The sequence below is a fragment of the Tupaia chinensis genome, unplaced genomic scaffold (assembly GCF_000334495.1).
Source record: "Tupaia chinensis unplaced genomic scaffold, TupChi_1.0 Scaffold148012_1, whole genome shotgun sequence".
NCBI lineage: Eukaryota > Metazoa > Chordata > Mammalia > Scandentia > Tupaiidae > Tupaia > Tupaia belangeri.
Window position 1 is genome coordinate 2,485,038 of NW_006207862.1, and position 16,810 is coordinate 2,501,847.

Below are 16,810 nucleotides of genomic sequence, written 5' to 3' on the forward strand. Positions count from 1 at the left end.
GGGGAGCAGCAGAGCTGAGCCTCAGAGCTGCCCAGGCGGAGCCTGTGGCCAGCCAGGCTTCCCAGGAGCCCACTCTTAGGGCCAGCATGGGAAAGCACTTACTTAGGGCAAAAGCAAAAAGCCCAACCAGGCAAAGCTTAGTATGAGGCCAGAGCCCAGACTGGAATTTCTGGCCATGCAAGGACCTGCTTCATGAGCCTTGGTGTTCCCGGGTGGAAGAAGCAGTGCCTTCTGCCCACTTTCTGTCATTGTCAGGTATGACATCCTTACCACAGCCACCAGAAATGAGAGCTTGCAACTAGCAGCCAGGGCACAGAGTCCCACGGCTAAGAGGAAATGCTCCTGCCCTCTCTCTCTTTTTTTTTTTTTGGAGAGGTTTTTGCCATAGGCTGCGTGTGCTCGCCAGATAGACAAAGAGAGACAGAGAGACAGAAAGCAGGAAATCATCCCCAAGAGGGGATGGACACGCCGCAATCCCTTCTCCTCCATTCTCCTCTTGGGATCTTGGGCACACATGCACAAGCACCCGGCATGAGTTTAAACTACCGGGTCCGGGATGCAAACCGCAGTCGCCTACGTGGGAGTCCAGCGACATAGCCATTATGCTAACTGCTGGTCCCCGCTCCTGTCCTCTCTTTACAGGTGAGGAAATTGAGGCCCAGGCATCCCCCGTCAAGTGTCCATGGAAAACCACCTAGTACCGACGGGCAGAAGCTGCAGAAGCTGGACGACTGCTCTGTCTCCTCTCTAAACGCCAGGCACTGCATCATTGGGAGAACTTGTGCCTGGGCTGTTGTCTCAAGGCAGCAGCTGGAATGATGGAAGTCCCTGTCCCCAGAAGCTGCCCTCACTCAGTGGGGGCTGGAGCGGATGGGTCAATACCAGCCTCCTTGCTCGTGAGCTGTGCTAAGTCCGAGGTGCAGCGTCTACGCTGAGCTCCCAGTGGGGCTGAACTCTAGCTGCCCACAGGAGTAACAGGCACATGATGCATCCTCTAAGGACCTTACCTCACCTCCCTACCTGAGCTTCCTTGGGTCACCTCCCAAGCAAGTTCCCTGCCTTCAAACCCTTGACACAGGGCCGTCTCCTGGGGGAGCTGGAGCTAAGGAAGAGCCTTGAGGCTGGATGCTGGGGCCCATGGTGAGCCAGTGTGATCACTGCTCTCACAGTGTCCACAGTTGCACGCTCAGGGCCCCACAGACAGCCATGGGCAGAGCTGGGACCCGAACCCCAGTCTGCCTGACATTTACACACTCACAGCAAAACGGAAAGAACCCCACTTCTAACCTTCTAATACTATCCCTTCTCTCTTGCCTTGGGTCTGAGGAAAGCTTGAGCCATTTTCCCGAGAATGCTGGAGGGAGGAGGCTGGCTGGGATGAGTGAGACATTCACAATCAGAAAGGACTTGAGGTCTCTCTGGGCCAGTTATCAAGCTGGGATTATGTGGTAGAGGGGAAGGGGAGGATGCTAGATGGGCGTGGGGACAGACACCATGTCTGAGGCTCAGTTAAGTGGGACTTTGTGTGCAGAGATGAGAGGAGAGGGAAAAGACAGTCCAATCAGCCCCCTGGGGGTGCAGTCAAACCATTATTGCATCTCACCACTCTCCCCCCTCCCAAAGCCTGATGCCTCCCCTCCCCTTCCCTATGGGATAGACAGGGGACAGGCAGCTCCTGGTCTGGTGGGAAGGTGGAGAGAGGTACCTGGGCAGGGGCTGACCACCCATGTTCCAGGAACATGTCCTCACTGCAAGGTGACTTGGAGCCTGCAGCACGCCCCCTACACCTGCTGTCATTGGCGGGTGCTGATTGGGTCGGCACGTGCTGCCCGCTAATGAACCATATTGATTCCACATTCTCTTGTTGTCTCCCTAAATGGCAAGCCACACATCTGATAGATTAAATACGCACACGATTGCCCGCCTGACATCTCCATCACTCCGCCCGCGGGTCCCTAATGAATTTTACAGCCCCGCACTGACAGAAGAAATTAAGGTCAAAGTCCGATGCAGGCAATATAAATCACCCTGATCTCTAAGACCAGCAGAGGGTTGCAGCCCCAGCCCCTCATTCGCCTGGGCCTCAGTGTGGCCCAGAGCTGCAAGGTGACAGTGAGACTCTGCATGTGCGTGCAGGGAGCAGTGGTGCTGAGAGTTCTCGTGCCCAAGAAGTGACTCCCTGCACCCAAGTCCCCTGCATCATCTGGTTCCTCACACCTCTCTCCACCCACCCTCAGCCGTCAGAATGTACAAATCCTTGGGAAGGAGAGCAGCTCAACTCCTGTGTAAGACTTGCTTCTCAACAAGTTCAAAACACTCTGGCTTCACTCTTCTAAAAATGCTTCCTGAAGACCAAGGGGGTTCAACAGCATTCCCTCCCATCTCACAGATGGAGAAACTGAGGGCTGCAGAAAAATAGGGCTGGCTAGAGTCATTCAGCTAGTTGAAGAAAGGCTCCAATCTTCTGACTCCAAGTTTACAGGTCTTGTTATGGGGGAGCTAAGAGTCTTCTGTCTTGGTCTTGCTTTTCCTCTGGGTGGGTGGGAGGGGTGTCCCTGAAGTTGGCTGGGCAGACATAGGGAGCTCTGGACCTGGGCTCGGCCTGGACTTCAGGAACCAAGGCCAGCTGTATCTTGTCATGTCTGGCCCTAAAAGTTTCCAGGATCTCAGGGCATGGTTCAGGCTGCATGAGGAGGTTATGTGGCCTCAAGGTCAAGGGAAAGGACTTTGGCATCTTAAAGTTCAAAGGTTAGGGCCTTAGTGCTGTCCTTTTCGTAAGCATGACATCTGGCACACAGCTAATTTCTCTGGATCGCAGTGCTCCCGTCTAAAAGACATGAGGTAGATCTCAACCTCACCACATTCTCGCGGGATTCAATGAGATAACATATGTGTAGGTAAGGTCCTTAGCTTGCTGCCAGGCACTTAACACCTTTCTTTAATGCTTTTTTGTTTTCCATTTACTCATGTTAGAGCGTTGCACATGTGCACGAGAGAGAAACAGACAGATGGGCACCCTCCACAGGGTCTGGTCACACTGGGTTCCACTTTCTGTAGTCCTCAAGCCCATCAGATCCTGGACACTCACGTTCATGGCCCATGCGTTTCAGGCTGACTGGCCTGAGGATTCAAACCAAGGTCGCCATGTTGGATCGGCTTCTTGTGAGCAGTGCATTACTGCTGTACCGTGGAGCCGCCCTCGTACCTATCTGTAGTTTAGCAACTACTCGTGTCAGGAACTGTGCTAAACACTTCACATGCATTATCTCATTGAATTCCCACAGCGAATCTGAAAGGGACTGTTGTCATCACCATTATCTAGAAGAGGAAACTGAGGCACATACAAGTTATCTGGTGGAGTCTAAGCCTTCACACTCCTTTTTTTTTTTTTTTAAGAATTATTTTATTTAACTTTATTTATTGTTATTATCATTATTATTTTTCAGTTTGACCAGAGAGAGAGAGAAAGTGAGAAAACAAGCCACCAGGTCTGAGACTTGAACCGTGGTCGGCCATGTGAGAGTCCAGCACCTTTAACCACCATGCCACTTGCCGGCCCCCACACTCCTTTTTTAAATGAACAGAAACCATGGTTATAAGGTGGGCACAAGGCCACTTGGCTAAAACACTACAATTCCCTGCCTCCCTTGCAGCTAAGCGTGGCCATATCACTAAGTTCTCACCAATGAGATCAAAGCAGAAGTTGCAAGGTATTTTCAGGAAGTCTGTACTTAAAAGAGAAAGTGCCCTTCACTTCCTCCATTCTGTAGCTAGAAATATGGCAGTGATGGGGCCAGCAGGTGGCATAGTGGTTAAGGCGCTGGACTCCCACATAGTCGAGAGTGGTTCTAGTCCTGAACCTGACGACTTGAAACTCACTCTGGGTATGTATGTATGGGTGCCAAAATCCAAGAGGAGAATGGAGAAGGGATTGAGGTGTGGCCATCCCCCCTGGGGACAATTTCTTGCTTTCTGTCTGTCTCTTTGGCGAGTACACACACCCTACAGCTGAAATTCAGTAACCATGTTGGGCCATATTGAGCCACACTCTACAAATGACAGAGAAGAGAGCATAAGTAAATCCTCCAAAGCTGCACAGCTCTATCGTGTTTTTATGTGGGATAGAAACACATTCGATCTTACTTAAACAACCACTTTTTGGGGGTCTCTGTTGCTGGTGGCAGTGCTGAGTCATTGCTGATACAAGTAATCCATTCCAAGACACATAGCTCTGAAGTAGCTGAGTCAGGATAAACCCAGGTGGCCTAAGGCCTGGAGTCTTTACCACTCTGCTCTTGAGTTGATCATGTCATCTTCATCATTGTCAGGTGGTAAAGCAGAAAAGTCTCCTAGAGATGTTCAAGCTTACATTAGTACCCATTCCCTGGTCATGAATGCAACCTAGTGGGTCACGACCAGCGTTCAATGAAACCTAACAGAATAAAATAGGGTATATGGGCTAGCAGGCGGCACAGCAGTTAACGTGGTTGGATCTCACATGGCTGATTTCATGGTTTGAGTCCCAGACTAGGCGGCTTAAGAATCACACTGAGTGCACATGTGTATGCCCAATATCCTGAGAGGAGAATGGAGAAGGGATTGTGGTATGGCCATCCCCACAGTGATGTCTGTCTGTCTGTCTGTCTCTCTCCAGTGAGTGCACATGCCCTAAAGCAAAAGATAAATAAATTAATAAAACCAGGAAATATTATTATATGTAATGAAGTATTGTTTTGTTCTAGACAGGTGTGTGTGCATATGTGTGTGAGTATATTTCCTGAGTCACACAATTAAATGTACTTTTCACTATGGGTCATGGTTAAGCATATGGGACTTTGAGCCTCTCCTAAAGTGGTTGGCTGGAGCGACAGCTACCATCCCCTTCTACAGGATCCCATGGCAAGATTATGCTACCCCAAACCCACAGCTCAACCTCTCCCTAAAAACTTCCTGGCTCCCTATCTACCTGTTCCCCCAGCCTTTCTCCCAACTGTGCCCTGGACAAACTCTGAGGCTTAGGCCCCAGTGGCTGCTCCGGGTCACCACCACCACCACCTCCTCCCCCACCCCGTCATCTGGCCCAGGCCTCATAACCTTCTGAGCACACATCACAGGGGGCTTTGTGCAGGCATGTGGATCACACTGTTATGGCCTCATTCTGGCCACCTGTGTGGCTGCCCATTGTCCTCTCACCCAGGGGCTCATCTTCTTTGCTCTGGTGACCTCTGAACAATTGCCTGCGTAGGAGCCATCAGCAGCGAACCTACTGAAGGGTGACGTCTGACAGGCGCAAAGCACAGGGACTCACAGGCTCTCAGGCAGGAGGGGACTGTCTGGGGACAAGTGGTCACATGTTAGCACAGGGGACCTCAGAGAGTGTCTGGTACAACACATCATTTTCCAGATGAAGACACTGTGGGTCTGCTCAAGGTCACCCATCTTGCAGGCCTGCTCTCCCTGGAGACAGCACACTCCAGTACAGGCTGGAGCCCGCCCTGGGGAGTGTTCTGTGGTGACTGGCAAGGTGCGGGGGTTGGGGGAGGAGACACAGGGGCTTTGAAGTCAGACAGATCAGGGATGGAATCCCAGCTTGGCCACTCCCTAGCTGGCTGACCATGGATGGGTTACTTCCCTCTCTGGGCCTCTGTTTCTTCTGCACAGTGGGTACAGAGGTGAGGAGGAACATACTATGCAGTGCTTGGCACAGCGCTTGGCATCAACTAAGCTCACAGCACTCTTCTGTCAGACCTGTGATGGCTAACAGTGTCCTACTGTCTGGCAAAGGGGTAAAGGTCAGCAGCAGACAGAGCTTTTCCTCCTCAAGGATGGTAGATTCTGGAGGTGCCAGTGCTGGAGGCTGTGGAGCACTTCAAAGGCATGACAGGCAAGATGCTTGGATTAATTGGCCAAAAATCAATGAGTCGAATGGCCAATTACTGAGAACTGTCACACCTCACACAAGGCACAGTCCAATTCACTGCACTTGATTCACTTCGGGCAGAGGTGAGGATACCCTAGCTGGATACTCTGACTCAGGTCCCCACTAAGCCTGTTCTGGTTCCTTCCAGAGGCCCAGGGCAATGGAGGGAAGGCTGTACAGGGTTCTCTCTCTCTCTCTCTCTCTCTTTAGCGCCTGTCCTACCTCCCATTCCATCCCATTTCGGTTTTACGGATTGATATTTAGATTAAAGAGATAAACAGAGGCCAGGAGCACTGAGGCCTGACAGTCAGAGGAACTCTGGACCGTCAATCACATCAGCCAGCACAGCCTCCTCTAGCTCCTGGCGCCTCAGCCCCCAGGCAGGGATGAAAGAAGAGGGGATTACAGGAGCCCAGGACAGTGGGAGAAACCCAGAATGGGGAGGGTGTGTCCGCGGAGGCCTCAGGGGCCAGTTTGGGAGCAGGGCTGGGGGACCTACTATTTTCTCTCTCTCTCCCTCTCTGTCTCTCAGTCTCGCTCTTTCTTTAGCATCTCTCTTCCCCTCCCTAGGCTGCAGATAAAGAATTCAATTTTCTTTTAAACGGTGGGGAAATTGGAAGAGATTTTGTTCTGTTTAAGCACAGCTGGAGTCTCAGGTCTCACGGGGTTTGAGAACAATGAGATCAATTAAGATGCCAATGGTGAGGGGGTGTCAGGAGGGGTGGGGGAGGAAGCACCAGGTTGGGGGTGAGGACGAATGGGAAGGGTGGACTGTGGAGGCTGTTGGGAGGTTTCTGATGTTTCTCAGCAGAGACGTGAAGGCTGTCTTTCCTACACCGACCTGTCTGTCCTCTTCTGGTTGTGCTAAAGCATCCGGATGGGGCCTACCCATTGGATCGTGTTACCACCCCAATACTTACTAATAATTCATGTTGGCTAGAGGCCGTGTGTGCTCACTGGAGAGAGACAGAGAGACGAGAGAGGGAAAGTGAGAAAGCACTTGGGCAGTGAACCATGCCTCAATCGCTTCTCCTCCATTCTCCTCTTGGGATTTGGGGCACATACATGTGCCCCAGTGTGTTTTTCAAGCCACTGGACCCTGGACTCGAACCATGCCAGGCGGAATCCGGCCACCTTAACCACTATGGCTCCGGCTGGCCAGCATGTTGGCATTTTTTAATCACTAGCTTTATACAATGGTAGAATCAGGTCGAACCCATGCCAGAGAAGCAAGGAGAGACTGCTGGTCTAGAAAACCACGGGTGATCGGGATGCCTTGGCACACAGCAGGCACTGGGGCCACATCTGGGACACTTGCTGTTTGCAGGCCCCAGATCACAATATATGACGATGGGGACTTAGACACACATTATATGACCAGGTTGTCGGGATCAATTATTCTCCCCATTTTATGGAGGAGGAGATGGAAGCCCAGAGTCAGGCAGTAACCTATCCAAGGGCCCCCCGCTGGTAAGAGAGGAGGCAGGACCCTGGTCCAGCCCTTCCTAGCTGGGTGGTGCAGGTGCAGAGCCCACTGGGTCAGTCAGGTGCGGCTGGAGCTGGAGTTCCTTCTGGCCTGTGGAGGAGAATGGTGAAGCTGTCACCTGGACCTAAGTCCAGAGCTGAGCGTGGGCTAGGGCAGAGGGAGGAATCTGGAATCTTCTCCATAGCCTCACTTAGCTTCTACTTTGGCACCCACCTTTTGGACAACCAGATCCATCTTCAAGTCCCTCCTTGACAAGGGCACACCTGGGGTGAGGCCCAAGACCCCCTACCCTCCGGCCCTCTGCCAGGCTCTTGCCCCACAGTCTGTTACATGCAGCTCCCTCACCTGGGGTGGCTCTTTCCTGGGTTCTCAACTCAGACTCAGGAGCAAACTGCGGGCTGGTCCCGGGACCAACACCTGCTCAGTCAGGACTCTGAGGTGCCTTTCCCTCTTGTTTTGATGTCTCTGCCCACCCTCCTAGAGTTCAGTCACACCTGCCATAGGGTGTTGCCCCCTGGGGGCTGCTGTGCCTCTGTGCTCTGGGCTCTGAACGCTGCTGCAAGAACAGGCTTGGTGCAGCGCAGAACCCCTCAGATGGACAACATTGTGGTTAAGAGCCTGGGGCTTGATGGTCAGAGTCTTTGTATAAATTCCAGTTCAGTCACTTACTAGCCCTGGGACGCTGAGCCTCAGTTTCCTCATCTGTAAAGTGAGAATGACAGCCTCTCCCTGCCAGGCTAGAAAGAAGGCCTACGGAGTGCCGGGTTTGCCGTGGGTACCTGATGTTGGCAGCAGTTGAAATCACTGCCACAGCGGTGCAGCAGCAGTAGCAGAAGCAGTGACAGTGGCACCAGTCCTCAGAGATCATCTCGTCAGACAGCCCTTGCCAATGGACACGGGTGCCCTGGGCACCATGTCTGCAGGGGACCACAGACATGTTCCACTCCGTCTTATTTCATGGATGAGGTGCTAAGAGGGAAGCGGCTTCTGTCTGAGTCACCCAAGAAGTTCGCGAGCAACAGAGCTGGCTTAAGGTCCAGCCCTTGAACTCTAGGTCCTTGCCCATTCCCCTCCACCAGAGGAAACTCATTTCACTACCTGTGGGGGCTACAAGGGCCTCTGAACCTGGGCTGAGGAGGTCAGAGAGCAGGGAGGTGTAAAGGGAGTCCTGGGTCCTCCACTCAGCTGGGATACCCAGGCTGGTGGTGACAGCGCCTCCTATTCCAGCTTCCCCTGTCACTATTAAACCCCTGCCTTCCTCCGGGACAGGGGACCAGCCACAGCAGCAGGGCCAGCCCTGGTTGGGGCTGGGGAGGCCCCTCGCAGCAAGACGCTGCTCCAGCCTTCAGTGTAAATTAAAACATTTTCCTTTTCTTCATAATTTTTTCCCTGACACAACTGCCCATGAAACATTTTAATAACATCCCAGAAAAGGTCAGGGAGAAGGCATTTCACAGTCCCTGAGCAGCAGCTATAACTGCAGCCCTTCTTGGAGCAAAGGAGGTGGAGAGATCGGCTGACCTCAGGTCTCAGTGTAAAATGAGGGGTGGGGGAGTGCAGGGCCAGGGCAGGATGGTGTGGGTAATGCAGGGATGTTTCCACATCCTCGTTACAGCGGGCTTGGGAGGTATCCCACCCGTTTCACAGATGGGGAAGTGAAGGCTCGGTCGATATGGTTAGATCTGTATGCAGTAAGGGCAGGGAGACCAGGGTCCACGTGGTCTCACTGTGGTCCCGAACTCCTTTAGGCTCACAGACCAGCTGACAAAGCTCCTCATCAGGTGAAACAGCCCCTCGTATCTTCACAGCTCCACAAACCCTGGGGCCGATGGCTGAGACTGCTAGAGAGGCTGGGATAAAGGAATCCAGGAGCCAGAGGCAGCTGGATCCGTTAGCCCTGGCAGAAACCCTCAGTGGCTACAGAGGAGGCTGAGCTCAACCGCTAAAAACCCAGAGATCCCTGGGAACGACTAGAGACAGGTCAGCCAGGTCCACACAGCTGGCATCTGCTCTGGCCTAGGTAAACCCCAGTCTCGGGGGCTCAGCTCGTGTCTATCAGAGCCTACTCCCCAGACTGTAGTGAGCCTGCCACAGCTGTCCTTGATGCCATCAGCCAAGGGGTGCTGGACTGAGGTTTAACTCAGACTTCATGCCTCACCCCTGCTCCACAGGTTCCTCGTTCCTCCAGCTTTTTTGGGGCCACTGGAACTTAGGACTGCAAAGTGAGACCCTCCATCCCCAGGAGGAACCCCAGGAAGGAATCTCCTGGCATCCGCTAAGTCTGAACCTCACTAGAATTCCTCGTCTCATGGCCCCAGACCTTCAGTGGACAGAGCCCCTGAAACACAAGCTGCTCAGGTGTCCTTCACCCTGACATTTGAGGGGTGTAGGAGGCCAGAGACTATGGCACTTACCCTCCTGCTGGGCCCTAAGAGGCTGGAAGAGGGTCCAGGGGGCCTCAAGCAGCAGGAGATTTATTGCAGGGAGCACCTTTGCTAAAGCTGGGGGAGCCGCGGCTGGAGAGGCAGGGAGTGGAGGGAACAGCACGGCAGACTTACTGTTTACATCCTACGGCCTGACTAGCTCAACATCTGTTTGAAAAATTAATAACTGTCAGATGGGAGGGCCTGGGGGCTCAATGCAGTTTCATGCCATCTGTCTGTAGAGTAAACACACTTCGGAGGGGGAGAGGGGCCTGGTGTCGGCAGGCAGTGTCTCAGCTTGGAGTGGGATGGAGCAAGACAAGGAAGCAAGGGCTCTGGGGGCCTCAGGTGGGCAGGGAGGGGCAGCAGCGAGTTAAACTCCATAACATTTATTGAGCGTGCAAGCCTGTGTAGCAATATCATTTGCTGGAACTACTGAAAAAGAATTTTTTTTTTTTTTATGACTAAGGTTGATAAATTGGTAAGAAGTAAGCCCAGAGGTGCTGGTGCTCCCTCCCCTAATACAAAAGAGCAGAGCCCGGTGTTCAGGACGCACTCCTCTCAGCTGAGTGCCTGGATGCAGCCATGCCTGAAATCACTTTTGAGTTACATAAGCCTATATCTATCTATCTATCTATCTATCTATCTATCTATCTATCTATATATATATATTCATTCGCTGGAGCCACTACTGGTTTCTGTCCCTTACAACCAGGAGTGCTGACTGATTGACTGATACAAAGGATGTTGGCAGAGGCCCTGTGGAAGGGCAGGTCCCAGCCAAGGGCAGCTGGGGAAGCCCAGGCACCCTCAAGGAGTCCATTCTTTTCTGGTGCCTGTGCTCAGGTAGGGAGGGCTGCCCTCCTCAGAGAGGGCGGGCACCTGTCCCATCCATTAGAGGAGGCTTCCAGGCCTCCTGGCCCACCCGGGCTCAATCTCTCTAGGGGGACAGGCAGAAAACCAAAGTGTCCTCAGCCAAATCTCTTCTTCCCCGATGGGGCCCTTGTTTATACTGCAGCTCTGGCTAAGAGGGCTCCATCATGAGTCGGCAAACTTTAACACATAACAAACACAGCCGCTGGGGCTAGAGGACACCCTTCCTTCCCCGATTTCCCTCCCAGCGTCCGTGGGAATATCTCTGGCTGCCCCACCATGGTCTGCCCCAGAGAGCTCAGTGTCCTGCGGCTCAGCGGGCACTCACCAGGACTGTGAGCACAGAGGTCCCCACGGTGGCGTTCTCGTACAGGCTGACGTTGTACAGTGGCTGGCTGAAGATGGGCCGGTTGTCGTTCTCATTGATGAGGGCGATCTTCACCTTGGCATAGCCCACATGGTCAGGCACACTCTCATTGGCAAAGAGCTGTGTGCACAGAGCAGGAGCCCGGTAAGCTCCCCCATGTTCCTGGGACCCTCCTCCCACAGGTCCTCCTGCGCCTTGGCTGGCCTCAACCCAGAGTGCTTGATAGAGTCCCTGTCCATCCCAGCTGGGTAGGGGGCTCCAGAGGGGGATTCTGGAGCTGTGATTGGGCCTGGAAAAATGTCCTTGATTCCCAGACTTATCCCTGTCCTCCTTGTAAGGAGGAGGCTTGGGCCAGGTCCGAGGCACAGTGGTAGTGTGCTGCTTAAGGGCACTAGACTCCCTGATTGTGGCTGATTGTGGTTCGAGTCCCAGACCTGGCGGCTTGCTTTCTCACTTTCCCTCTTCCTCTCTCTCTCTGTTGCTCTCTGGTCAAATTAAAATAAACAAACAAATAAAATAATTCGTTTCTTAAAAAAAAAAAAAAAGAGAGAGAGAAGCCAGATCCCATATGGCAACCATGGTTTAAATCCCTGGCCCCATAGGCCCCAGCATGCTCTGCACACATGTGAGTGCCCAAGGGCTGACAGTTGGAGGACTGGAGGAAGCGGATTGTGTGTGACCAGACCCTTCAGAGGATGCCCATTTCTGTCTCTCTGTCTCTCTCTCTCTCATATGTGTGCACACATGCTCTATCATGGGTTAAAAAATAATAATAATGGAAGAAAAGAGGAGGCCAACACAGCCCCTGGCACCTTTCAGGGCTTCCTCTCGGGTTAGATGCACAGGGAAGATGGGGAGAGGTGGAGGGAATGATGCTCCCCCGCTTTGTTCTTCTCCCTGAACCCTCTCTAATCCACCCCAAGCAGATGGCAAGTGGGGTCTTACATCGAAGTCGTAGCGGTCCACAGTTTCGTAGTCCAGTGGGATGGCCACGCGGATGCGAATGTCTGCTTTGCCTTGGACGGAGGTGGGGGAGATGATGAAGTGGTGGGAGTTGTTCCCCACCAGGTACACCTCAAACATGCTGTTCAGGCCCTGGGTCAAGATGGAGAAGAAACCAGTCAGGGAGAGAGCATGGAGGAGCAGAGGGCACTGGCAGCTGGGCCAGGCAGCTCTGGTGGGAGAAGTGGACAACGTGCAGGGCCAGAGTGGGCTTGCCGCCTCCAGCCCAGTGGTTCTGGCCCCCAGAACGATCCTGGACCCCCGCTCCCTCCATGTCTAGGCCCTCTGGAAGGCACCTGGGGCTCCTTTTGCCTTCATCACCCTGCTAGATGCCCACCACGTCTCCTCCAGGAGGTGTGGTTCCTTCTCCATCTCCTGCCCCCTCTCTGCCCCAGTGACCCCAACTGGGGAGGAGTCTGCCAGTTGTAAGACTCAGCGGGGAGATGGGGGAGACAGGAAGAAAGGGGTCAGAAGGGGGTAGAGGGAAGAGAAGTAATTAAGTGGCCACAGCAGGCTTGGACGAGAGAGGACACAAGGGACAGTCGTGTGCTGCTTCTCTCTCTTCCTCCCTCTGGAATGTGCTGTCAGGGAGAAGGCGGGTTTGACCACATGAGAAATGAGAATGACCCAGTAGCCTGAGTGACAAAGTTAATGGCCACGTGCCCCACATGTGGCCAGACCTGAGGACATGGGCTGTGGAGCTGAGGTCAGGTAGCCACCCCAGCGCAGACCCTGCATCCCAGTGGCCTAGCTGCATGGATTCAGGGCAGGGCTGGAGGTGCCTCACTCTCACTTCCTGGTTAGGACACTGATGATTCTAACCAGGGCCACAGTTCACAGAGCTCCAGATGCAGGTGATGTCCCCTCACTCAGAGCATAGGATGCCACTGTGTCACTGAAGTCCCCAGACCAGGGGGGAGGAAACTTCGCTAAAGGGGAGAGGTATGGCTGCTGGAAAGTGACCAGAATTCCTGTCCCTCCCGCAGGGCGAGGAGTGGAATTGCCCCACACTCCCCTCAACCTGGGCAAGCGGCTTGTGGTTTGAAACTGATTGGGGACCTGCTCCTAAGCCCTGTTGTGGGTGCCAGTGGGTTACAAGCCTGGCTCTCAGTGCCAGCAGGGCCTGTCCTGCGCCTGAGGTGCACCCCATCCACACAGCAGCCCAGGCCAGTGCCCAGCATGACCCGCCTGTGTACGTGGGCCCTCTTCTGTTCAGCCAGTGGCTGGCAAAGAAGCATGCACTTTCTTCTTGGCGGCCCACGGGAGATAGAGGGCCTTCCTTCTGGAACCTGTTCACAACCACGAGAGGGGCAAGTCTTCATGTGGTCTGAGGGATGGTCCCTGCAAGGGTTCCCGTCCCACTCAGGATAGGGAGTTCAGCCAGGAAAGACCCTCTCAGCGAAGTCTGAGAGTCACTAGGTCCTTAGGTCCCTGGAGCTGCCCCACAAATGCTCTTCTCTTTTCAGAGTGAATGCATGTTCCCAGTTACCCATCTGTCTCTGGACGGTTTTTTCCCATTTTACCAAATTGGCAATACAAGGGCACTTGCTGCATTTTGACTTCTCTAAGCCCAGAGGCAGGACTGTGCCCTGCTGCGGTGCCGAGGATTTGAGTGGGGTGGGGGCTGCTGCGCTCCTCTCGACCTCTCCTGCCCAGGCTGGGGACTGGGCCAGCGGTGGGGCTCCAGAGCCCAGCCCCAAGCCCCTCCTCTGGGCCTGCGGGGCTACCAGCTGCCCCTGGTGTGGAAACCTTCCCATCAGAAGAAGCAGACCAATTAAATGCCCAGAGGGGCTCTAATAGCTGAGGCTGGCGGAGTGTGACAGTTCTGAATAGGTGACACCCGCACCTCGCCCTTCCCCAAACCCCGGCCCCTGAGAGGGTAGGGCTGGGCTGAGTGTGCCCTCTGCAGCCCCATCCCACGGTGCCCACCACGCCTCCTCCCCAAGCCCAGCCTGCCCTCTCCAGGCTCACTTACCAAGTTCTGTCAGTGGCAGTCGGTCAGTCAAAGGGTATGGAGACAGAGTAGGAGCCGGAGAGGTACGGGTGGAGAGGAAGGAAGCAGAGAGAAAAGGTGGTGAGATCCTGGGTGAGGGCCGAGACGGACCCCAGGATCACATCCGGCTCTAGGGGAGCAGCCTCCCTAGCCCTGACAGGCCACAGCTTCTGAGGTCCTGAAGAGGAGGGTGTGCAGGTGTGCGTTAGGCAGTGGAGGAGAGGAAGGCCAAACAGGGGACCCAGAAGGACGAGCGCAAGGCAGGAGGGGGAAGATCAGAGGAAAGGCCAAGGCTCTGGTCTCCCTGATCACCACCCTCACCGAGGTGGTCTCAGAGTGGGCTGAGGGGAGAGCCGGTGCCCCTGCAGCCTACTCCCGGGAGCTTGAATAAACCCTGCAGGACACAGCCCCAAGCACTGCTCGTTTTCATTTTCCTAACAGCAAGTGTTAGAGACACGATGTGCAGAGACATGGGGAGCATCTCAGTAGTTCAAACATAAAAGGCACGCAAGATGGCCCGTCTCCCTAGGTGTGGGTGCTCAAGAGCCTTCCATAGAGCACCACTGTACCCACTCCGGGGCCTCTTTTCCCAGGAGCCCCACGCATGAACGAACATTATAAACATACATACACCCCTTCTTTGATACGGACAGGAGCACGCTATACACATATGATACATTGCTCTGCGTTGGTTTTTTTTTTTTCACTGAAAACTGTGCGTTGATAATGGCGCCCATGAAAATAAAGTTGATCTAGAAAAGAGAGTGTTGTATACAATTTAACAACTAAGGGCTGGAGAACTATGAGGAGGAAGAGAGGAGTGACCGGCCTGCTTACCAGTGGCAGTTGCTCCCTACTGACATGTGACTGACTGTCGCTAGCCATTCTTTCTCAAGACAATTCCAGGTTTGCAGTCTCCCTTGGGGTGATCCCACATCCTCCTGAACGGATCGCCACCACTGCTGTAAGTTGCTTCAGATAGTCTCTGCTCATAGACTTACACCCAAGCCTGTTCCCTCCCCATCTCCATAAGAGCCTCCTCTGTTATCTCTGGTCACTGTAAACAAGGTAAATGTGCCATAATCCTTCCACTAGTATAAAGACCACGAGTCTTTCAGGGTGGAGGCATGTTCCCATCTCCATCTGGTCATGCTGCTGGGGGGTTACTTTTTGAAGCATGTCGCCGGGCCTGGCGCTTATTTGATGCTAGCTTTGTGAGCCCCACAAACCTCCTTTATAGGACCCCGTTGTTTTAGACTATGCTCCTGTACAAGGCCCTGACTGACCAGATGAGAAACCACAATGGAAGCCAGGCACAGGGTGAGGGTGGGGATGCCTATGATCTCAGCGTTCGTGGGTGACAACTGCTAGGGTAGCACAGTGGTTCTCTGGTGGGGTACTGGGACCCACAGCATCAGTATCACCTGGGAGCAGGTTAGAACTGCAACTTTGGGGGCCATGCCAGATCTGCTGATTCAGAAACTCTAGGAGTGGTGCCCAGCATTCTGTTTTAACAAGCCCTGCAGGTCTTCTGATGTTCGAGAACTGCTGGGATAGGGCAATGCCAGGGAAGGAGTAAGTCTGAAATTGAAGACGATCAACCCGCACTATGTGGAGAGCAGAGAAGGCTAAGGACCGTGCAGGGCTGGGTCTGTACCATTCATGTGCAATCTCAGCTCGACAGCAAGGGGCTGAAGAGATGCCTGGAAGATGGCGTAGCTAGCACAGATTCGGGTTATGTACCTAGCAAGGCAAGTGTACCTGCAGGCACCAAGCCTCTTTAGGAAAGCTCTCTGGGTCTCAACAAATGAGACCTAGTCCCTTCTTCTGGATCTGTCGCAGGAGGCTGGAGTTACTCAGACCTGTCCAGCTTCATGTACTGCTATCCTGAGACACCTACCCCCCACCCCAGGGTCACCTAACCAAGTCCCCTAATGTTCAGCCTGTCCCTTCCAGAATCTTAGCAGAGAGCCAATTCCTGCTTGGACCTGACTCATGACTGTCAGCCCCAGGATGGTGAGTGTGTGGGCATGCCAGATAGTCACTCGGTTCGCCACGTTGGTGCTAAACCCCTATTAATGGCAGCCTTTGCCCAGGAGCCTTTTACATCAGTTTTCATTGGTCAAACCTCAACACAGTGCTTCACATACCAGAATCTTCACAATGGCCCACTGACATCAGATCATGCACCTCTTATCTGGAGAAGGAAACTTGAGGCCAGAGAGGGCAACTTGTTCAAGCCCAGGATTTGAACTTGGGTCTGTCCTGCCTCCTGCAGTCTGAGTTTCTAACTACACAGCTCCCTTGGCCCTCCCACTAGTGACCTGCTCAGAATGCAGCGCCAAGAGCTGGCTATGGGAAGCACGGCTGTGTCTCCCTCCTCCCACCCCTGTGCCATAAGTGGCAGACGGAGGCCCACAGGGACAAGCACCTCAACCACGGTTAAGGAGAGAAGTTAGGGCTGGTGGAGGCTGCTCTAGGTGGGGCTTCTCCATGCCCTCGTCCCACCAGGGGCTGCCTCCCTGGGGCATGAGGTGGGAGGCATGAGGAGGTAGGAGGTGCTCTTGGAGCTGTGGAGGGACAATTTTGTTGGGAAGGGAGATAAAGAGGAACATCAAAAGGAGCCCCAGTGTGTGTGGAGAGGAGCCCGGTGGATTAAATTCTCTTCCAGCTGGGAGAGGCGATGAGAACGCTGATAGGCGGCAGCCGCGGGTCCCACAGACGGGCTGCGCCGGCTGGGGGGGCC

General features: G+C 53.8%; 1 protein-coding gene across 4 annotated transcripts in view; it reads right to left on the reverse strand.

Annotated features, from left to right (window-relative positions):
* The window catches only part of CDH23 (cadherin related 23), a 410,231-nt gene that overhangs the window by 159,082 nt on the left and 234,339 nt on the right, over positions 1–16,810 (reverse strand). For all 4 annotated transcript variants that reach the window (XR_003548152.1, XM_006170102.1, XM_027768917.1 and 1 more), the window contains exons 12-13: positions 12,015–12,164; positions 11,031–11,189 (exon numbers count right to left, since the gene is read on the reverse strand). Coding sequence is in view for 3 of the 4 variants with exons in the window: in XM_006170102.1 (XP_006170164.1) it covers positions 11,031–11,189; positions 12,015–12,164 (309 nt within the window). In the remaining variant the exon portion in view is untranslated. The remainder of the gene's footprint in view (positions 1–11,030; positions 11,190–12,014; positions 12,165–16,810) is intronic.